General features: G+C 32.1%; 1 protein-coding gene across 4 annotated transcripts in view; it reads left to right on the forward strand.

The window, feature by feature from the left end:
• The first annotated feature begins 564 nt into the window (after positions 1–564).
• LOC106473950 (nuclear pore glycoprotein p62-like) overlaps positions 565–9154 on the forward strand; it is a 32349-nt gene continuing 23759 nt past the window's right edge. For 2 of the 4 annotated variants that reach the window (XR_002613817.1, XM_013934640.2), the window contains exons 1-3: positions 575–624; positions 2076–2120; positions 7389–7545. Coding sequence is in view for 3 of the 4 variants with exons in the window: in XM_013934640.2 (XP_013790094.1) it covers positions 7419–7545 (127 nt within the window). In the remaining variant the exon portion in view is untranslated. Of the gene's footprint in view, positions 625–2075; positions 2121–6269; positions 6344–7388; positions 7546–9154 lie in introns of those variants that run through there. The other 2 variants (XM_013934639.2, XM_022402335.1) reach the window with 2 other exon arrangements.

Below are 9154 nucleotides of genomic sequence, written 5' to 3' on the forward strand. Positions count from 1 at the left end.
AACTTGTAATTATTAATAAAAGTTATGTGTGTGTGATGTAGGAAATATGTAATGTTATGATTATTTGCCAACAGAAACCTGCATCTGAAGGAAGAAATGATGATAACGTAATTCCTCACAACTCAGTTTCCCCCCAGTAGCACAGCGGAATGTCTGCGGTCTTACAACGTTAGAATCTGGGTTTCGATACCCGTGGTGGTTAAAGCACAGATAGCCCATTGTGTAGCTTTGTGCTTAATTACAAATAAAAAGCATATATCAATATAGTTAACTAATGTTTTAGAATTGATCTTCAGTTCAGTTTATATTTTGTAATAGAAAATATAATATGAGGCAGGATTTCCATAATTTAAGTTCGATTTGAAACTCAATAGCAGTTAGTTTTCTCGACTTCCAAAATAAAAAAATTTGAAGTACACATATTATTGGTTTTGTATACTGTATATGCCTTTATTTGATTACTGTGTGAAATAGTGAACTGAAAATATTAACGTAATTGATTTAATTTTAAAATTATTATTGTTATTTTTCTTTGTGTTCGGTACATACTTTATTAGAGGCCGCCTCAGTAGATCCCAGCATATTGAATTGTGTGACATCGTGAGATTTTGTTTGATAAAGGAGGTGGGTATATGTTTTCAACTGAAATTATTAAAATATAAGTAAATCACACGTACAGTAAACAATTTCTAAACGGAACTGAGTTGTTTGAGCAAGGGTGGCGAATATAATAACTTGAAGGGATATTATTAACAGAGTGTTCAAACAAAAGCCTACGCTAGTACTACTATTAGTATTACTAAAACTAGGCTCATCGTTGCATTACTAATAGTAATAGTATTATTAGTTGTTACACAGCTATGAACTTGCGATGAGTAACGAACTTTAGTTTACTTTACGGTTTAATCAAATTAATGTCATAATGAATTCGTAAATGCTGCCGACAATGTGAGAATCTATAACTCTCCCAGTCCCAAGAAAACATTTGACTGTGATTTGTTAGATTCAATGTAAATTTTAGTTATTAACATATTATTTTATGTGTGTGTGTGTATTTGTAAATTTTGGACTACAAGTGTTTTGTCTTTTTCAGATTTTATATTAGACTTAATTATCATTATGTTAAAAAGAATGTAGTTACAGAATAAGACCTGAAAAGATAAAAATTGTTGTATTTTCAGAAAGTATTATTATTATACATGAAGTTGTCATTTCCATGAGAGAATAAACATAAATCTTATAAGGGTTTGTAATTCTATTAATGTTATACATTTTGTTTCAAGCAGTCTGCTAGAGACAGAGGTTAAAGAGGATGCCAGGTTTATAAAGGATCTTATTACTAGACTAGGTGGCTGAAATTCCCTGGATCTTTTTTTCCAGGTTCTGAGAAATATCATAACCCCCTTTTTTCTCTACTTATCCCCTCTTGGTACATTAGATTAAGTTCAGTTACAGGTTTCAAAATAATGTCCTATGACCACTGTTTTTGAAACTGTGGTGAATGATGTGAAGCCAACTGTATTCTTTTTTTAAGATGGTCTTTTCTCTCAGAATTATTTTTTTTTTGATGTAAAAAAGATTCATCTCTGTTTCTGACACCTATCCCTTTTAACCTGATCCAAATCAAGTTAAACTGCTGGTCTCAAACAGGGCAGCTTTGACAAATGCATTTAATTTTTACTGGCTCATTCATTGAAATCAGTGGTCCTTGTCTTTGGAGTTATCTTGAAAAGCTTGCTGATGGAGCTGTTATATGTGTAGTTGACATCACTGTAATTACTTCTGCTAAGCCCTTCAGTTGACACAGCTAGGTGAATAATTAGTGAAAGCATAGTATGCTCAGTTCACTAGAGAATGAGATGGGTTAGTATGTTGCCTGATATTAGTATTATGGATGCTAATTTGAAGTTATATAGATCAGGCTTTAATGTTTTTAGTTAAAAGGCTTACTATGACTAGGAAAAAGAAAAAAAATTGACTATTGAATATGTGCAGCATAGTAAAGAATGGATATACAAAGTCACATTCTCATTGAATTATCTTGTACAGTGTTTTTATGGTTATATTTTTAACAGGTATCCACTCATTGTTGAAGTCTTATAAGGTGACTGAACTGTATGGTAAGCTAAAATTATTTTGAATTGTGTAAGTTACAGTAGATCTCATTCTGCGAGTACCTTGTTCATCAAAAGACCAAGAAATGTTAACATGTACAAGAAAACAAATTTTGAGGCCATGAAACAAAATTTATCATTAGTGAATTGGGATAATGAATTAAAAGGTAATTTGGGACAAATTTTGGAAATATTTAAAGTAAATTCCTACAAATTCAAGATAGGTGAGTCCCAAAAAAGAGGAAAAAGTTTTAATGGAGAAGACTAAACCTAATTGGTATACAAAAATGAGGGTTAAATGTAATAAGTTTAAATTGACACATAGGTTAGAGGGCTCACAGAACTATAGGAAGTTACCTTATTAAAAGATAAATTGAGAAATTCAAAAGAGCTTACAAGAAACAGCTGGCTGAAAATGTTAGAATTCACAGTGAGGTTTTTTTTTAAGAATGTTAAAGGTAAGCAAAATGCTAAAATGGGGATTGAACTCTTAACTCTTTCCAAACAGAGCCAGTGGATGTGACCAGCACTGTAACCACAAAGTAACCATCAGAGTTTCAAACCTATAACTTTTAATATGTTTAGTGTATCTTTGCAAAATTTGGAAACCTTTCAGTAAACATAAGAGGTTTGAACCAAAAAAAATCATATATTCATTAATTAAGTATTTTTACTAAAGATTTGTTCATGAATATATTTAGTCAGAGTGTTGACTGCTTCAAGTGCAAAATACTTCATTTGAAAATTTCAAATTTCATTTATGTAACTTCCTAAGACCTAAATAAATCTCAAACATTTTTTTCAATAAAACTTTATATTTGATCTGTTATTTTCTCTAACTCTATACAGACTCAGTCAGTTTGACTGGCCTTGTAACCCTCCATAAAAAAAATATTAAATCTGAATAGCCCTTTTTTTTCTTTTTAAAATGACTGCAGATTGTAACAGAAAACTACAATTGTTTATTCTAAATAGCTTAAGGCTTGTAACACCCAACATCTGTTTATACTTACTTTTATTGGTCTTTGAACCATATCTGACTAATAATCCCATTACACAGGTTGTAGATCACTCGACGAATGCATAGATCACTTTACCATATTGAATGATGTAAAGCATGAGCTATTCATGAGCATACCTCATGAAGAATTTTTGTTATTAACTTTCATCATCTTACCTAATCTAACCTAATAAGTTTCAAATTTATATATTTGAGTTACTTTTATAACAATAAATAAAAAATATAAATGAAAAACAAGAAATATAATACTTAACTTTGACCTCTTTTTATTGTGGTTTGCCAATGAAATTTAAGCCTATTTATTTATAATGGTGGTAGTAGTGCAGTAAATAATTTTATATACTTAAGTAATGTATCTAAGAACACAGAATAATAACATACACACAGCAAATAATGTTCTATAACTATTATAATGTAACTCAATTTGTAACTAAGAGAAGTGGCTGTAAATAATTCCTTCCAAGACATTAACTCACCTATGAGATTTGCATACCACTAGCCTTGAGGTAACTCCCACCTAAATTCACTTGTTTGACATGAACTCTGCTGGTACATGGTGATGTTATCATGCAACAAAATCCCTACACCAGTAGGAGGGAGATAACCTCCATGTGCAGTAACTCCCCCCTGTGCACTTGTACTCATGATAACTTATTGTTATTCTTGGAATTGCACTGAAGAGATATGTTCATAATTTTTCATCTGAGTTCAATTTGATGAGATTTGAATTTGTTAATGAAACTTTGGGTTTTGTTTCAAAAGCTTTAATTTTTTCTCATGATTCTCAAATGATGGTGACTTATGCGTAGTCCTGTGTGTGACATTATTACACACGCAAGCCTTATTTCTACTATGGCTTCTGGAGGTTCATTAACTGTTGAGGGCACTAATGGATTACCACGTGCTTCTGGGCTGTTGGTTGGACATTCCTCTCATAGATGCCTTTACCATTTTTTTCAACTCCAAACATCCTCTCATCTGGTTCCCTTTTCCTCATCATTTTCCTTTTTCTGTCAATGCTTTCAGCCAGGCCTGGCCTCACCTCTCTCTATATGCCTATCCTCCTCTTTGTATCCTCACTCGGGGTCTTTGTCATCATACGCGACATTCCGTGTCGGGTCCTATTGTTTGTGCCTCTTTGGCCAGTTTAGCCTTTGTTTCTTCTGCTTCTTTGCTTAGCATTCAGACCACCCTTCCTCTACCAAATATCCTTTCTCTATTACTCCAGCCTCACACATTCCTTTTTTATCGAGGGTTATTATCCTTCTATCTTCACATGTGTGGATTTGTTTGGATCACTCTCTCCAATTATGTGGCATTCTTCTTTTCACATTCCTGTTGCTCTTCCACGTTGTCTCTCAACAGAAGTGGTGGGTCTTTCATCATTGGTCTGCCCATCACTTCTTTCCTTCTAGCCATCCTACTGGGAACCACTTTAGAGGGGTGATAAATAAAGGAGGATGACCTAGAGAACACATGTCACAATTCTCATACTAGGGGAGATTGATGATTTATTAACTACATTTTAATGCTAAGTTTATTCATATACATTTATAATAGTTTAATTAAATTTTGACTGGAACTTTATAAAAGGTGATTTGCACTTTTACCTACCCATAGTGAGAGGGTTAAAGGATGCTGATGGCAAGGTTTTATTGAAGACTAGAACTGGACAATTACTGGAATTTGCTATTTGATTCGTCATTGTGGGTTGTTAATCAGTTATATTTAATTACATTCTCTTATTCTTACGTAATGTCTAAAAAAAAGTATAATAATACAAATCGGGTTTTGATACTCATGGTGGGCAGAGCACAGATAGCCCATTGTGTAGCTTTGTTCTTAGGCAGTATTTCAATTACTTGGAAAGTTGTAATAATCAAAAATACTAATAATTGGAAACCCTGATTTCGATTAATTGATTTTTTTCATGAAAAATGCCACTAATTGATAAAGCTGAACAAACTTGAATTAAGCCTTTATGTGCAGATAGGTGTCAAAGTGTGCATCCCACAACATTTCACAAAGTGCCATTCAACATGGTATTTTGTATTTGATGTCAGTTATTAATTATTCACTTGACCCTACATTGCTTATTTAGTGACAGTTTGTGGTAGAGGAAGAAAATATGTATTTCAGAGGTTATGTTAATACAGTATGCAAACTGTGTGATGGACAAAAGTATTTTCATTCTTTGCATGAATATCACTTTGTGTTCCAACTTGTCAATTGTCTGAGTTAGCATGGCATTGTCAATTTTTAGACATATCTTGAGTACAAAATACCTCTGTAAAACATCAGATTTTTTTGTTTGTGTGTGTGTGTGTACAACTGACATATACATTTTACTCAAAGCTTGCCACATTTGTGGTAGGTATGCAAAGTAAATTTGGAATTACAGTCAACATTTCTTCTGTAATATGGGGATAGAAATATTGAAAGATTAAAAATAAAGTTCCAGGGCTAGCCAAGGTTTACCTTAGGATTTTAAAGGAGATCAAACATTAAACATGCGAGTCTCTCTCTTTCATATTTAGTAGTCTAATATAAAGTTGAGGATTGGAGATTTGCTTAGATTTATCCTATTTTAAAGTGGGTGAAAAGAGTTGGCTCTGCAGTTATGACTTCTGGAGCTGTAAAAATTCAAGTGAGTCTGATAAAAGAAGCTTTTCAAAATAATTTTGTAAAGTATGATATAAATTAAAGCCAACATTGATTCATCAAAGAGATATCTTGCATTACTAGTATTTTATCATTTTGTAAGATGTTACTTATTACTCTGATGAAAGAAAGATGTGTACTTCGTGCAATTAGATTTTCAAAAGGCTTTTGATGAGGTCATTAAGTTGCCACACAGAAGATTAAAAAAATGACATTACAGTGGGTTGGAGAAAGACTAGTAAATTGGTGGTTGGATGTGAGAAAGCAAAAGGTTGTTATTAATAGATTTCAGTCAAATTGGACCCTTGTTACTTGTGGAGTACCTCAGTGGTCAGTGCTCTGAACTTTGTTTTTTATATTTACATTCATGATATTGGTAGGGGCGTAATTAGTAAAGTTTACTGATGATTTTAAACTCATCCCTATTTCTTATCAGTTTCTCTAAAAGTTGAAATTTTGTTTTTGTAAAGTAGGTCATTTCCAAAAGAGTTTCAAAATTTACATGGAATAAAGTTCCTATCCCTTATGAGACCTGAGGACCTAAGAGGTTATAGAAATATTAATTCAATTTCTGTAGTTACTAATATGTTGAACTATGTTTTCAGAGCTCATTGAAAAAAAGCATTTAGAAGTTTGGCATTTAGTGAGTGGTTCTCTTTATTAATTGAGAAAGGATTTTTTCCACAGGATATTTTCAAGAATTTGTATTTTGATGTTTCTCTGGATGATGGTGCTGTCATAAATGTTTTGCATATTTTATTTCTGAAGGAACTTCATAAGGTGCTATACTAAAGGTTTAGTAAGTTAAAAAAGGCAGATAAAGATTAGTTTGGTAGCAGCTTGTGATGATAAAATGCCATTTTTCTTTTTGTTAGGATATAACTAATAGGGTTTCTCATAGCTCTATTTTGGCATTTTTTCTCATTTTCAGTGTTGGTGGTTTAGAAAACTTCTTGTGCATTTGTAAGAAGAGCTGATACTCTTGAGTATATTTCTCTTTTTCAAAAAGACCTGAACAGTCTAGTAACTGCACCAGAATGTCAAAATTTTGTTTCACTTTTGAAATGTAAAGTATTCACTTGTGCTTATGGAAATTATGTGCTTATGTGGGATAGAAGCATTAATGATGTGGAGAAATGAGTTTTCAGTATGATTGTAAATAAAAGCTTAAAACCATCAACTGAGTATTTAACTGTGATGAAAAATGCTTAAACCTAATTTAAAGTATAAAATAGTCTATCAGATTTATTTGTAACTTAAAGGCAGTTCATTGGTTATACATTAAAGAGACAGTTGACTATTTGTATTAGATTTAAACAGAGATCATACTGAAGAAAAGTTACTGCTTTGTCTACTAATGAGAAGAAATATGTAATAAAACTACTAATAGCTTGAGTTTGCCAGTATTAGGAATATGAATATATCTGTAACTTTAACCTCGATTAAAAGTGTTTTGAAACTGCTTACTGATATTAATAAGTATCAGTACTGAAGGTAACTTGCATAATATATTCACAATATGAAAATTTAATTTTTATTTATGTTAAAGAAAAAGCAAGTAGCTCTTAACTCACCTTTAGATTTTATTTCAGACCAGGTTGAATTTGCTCATCTGAAAGAGAATGTCATTTTCTTTTGGTTCTGGTCAACAAACCACACAAGCACCATCAGGGTTTACCTTTGGACAACCTCAACAACAACAGTCTACAGGTTTCTCTTTTGGAACTCCTGCAACTACCACTAGTTCAGGTATGGTTATCATCCTAGAAATTTTTCAGATAGTTCACATAATACTTTTTATTTTAAGATTGATTTTAATAAAGCCAAATATTTTTCAAAATTATACATTTTTTATTTCCATAGTAATATCAAATAAAACGGTAGTTTTGTTGCCAAAAGGAAAAGAAAAACAAAACTACTACAGTCTTTTCTGTCTACACAGTTTGCTCAATAGGTTTAAGATATGCATGATTACTTTTCTTCTTCGGAACTAAAAATGTTGAGTGTTTAGTTTTATTCCAGACATTATGCACCTCTGTAACAAGTCTGCAAAATCACATTTGCCTCCTTTTGATTCTAGTGTCAGGTGAAGGTTTCCAGAAAATTTCAAACTTTTCAGTATCCGTAATCATTGTCCAGCAATAAAAAAATTGGTGTAACTATTCTTTCCTTAGTAGTATAAATGTAAAGAGGGAAGTTCAGTGTGCACACTTTTCTAAAGCTTAGTTGTCAAAAATGTAAAATCTGATTTAAAATGGCTATCAAAAGAACCTGTATTTTGCCATTATTTGCCACTAAGGAAATCAACTCCAAAAAGTAAGCATGCCAAATACAGTAATGAACATTAGACTGAGTGATTGTACATGAACATCTAGCTTCCATAGCCAATATGCCCCCCAGTGGCACAGCGGTATGTCTGCGGACTTACAACACCAGAATCCGGGTTTCGATACCCGTGGTGGGTAGAGCACAGATAGCCCATTGTTTAGCTTTGTGCTTAATTACAAACGAAAACAAATCCATAACCCGTTGAATTCTTTTTATCTCACATTTATTTTATTATATATATATATATATATATATATAAACACACTAATTCTAGTGCTAGTGCATGAATTCAATCTGTGTCTACTTACTTGTTTTTACTTGTATTTATTTATTCTTGAAAGCATGTGACATCAGTGATGAAACAGAAAGAACATTGATTAATAAAAATGAAAAATACCCCCCTTTTCTTCGTCTGGTTGCTTGATTCAAACACTCATTTCACATAGCTCAGTTCTGAATCAGAGTGTTATCTGGTGTCACTGCTGCTTCCAGCCCTTTCTCACACTTTATCATCCTTAATGATAACACACTTGCCAGTCCCATATAACATACTTAATAATATGTGTAATATTAGCAATATCCTGATCTGCATATTACTACCTTGTCTGAGTTGTTTTGGTTTAAAGGTATAGTTAATAATAATGATTACAATTTAATGCAGAAAATATATGAAATCCATCCAAAAACTCTTCAACATGGAAAAAAAAGCCCAAATTCTGCTTTAGCTTAAACAACAGATGGTATCTATTAAACACAGCAAAATAATCAACTTCACATTACTCACATTGCATAATGTTATTTATGTGCCGTAAAACTGAAATTTCATACAGTTTGGTTCCTAATTCATTTAAGAATCATTACTGAGATGCACTGAACAAAATGAGATGTGAATTAGGAGCAAAGATGTAATGTGTGTAATATCAAATTACTTTATTTTGCTGTATTTATGAGATATCACTTACTGATGGAGCTGAAGCAGAATTTTGGCACTTTTGCTCAGGCATTTTTTGGATGTATATATTCTTATCAG

Source organism: Limulus polyphemus, unplaced genomic scaffold, assembly GCF_000517525.1.
Source record: "Limulus polyphemus unplaced genomic scaffold, Limulus_polyphemus-2.1.2 Scaffold6667, whole genome shotgun sequence".
NCBI classification, from domain to species: Eukaryota; Metazoa; Arthropoda; class Merostomata; order Xiphosura; family Limulidae; genus Limulus; species Limulus polyphemus.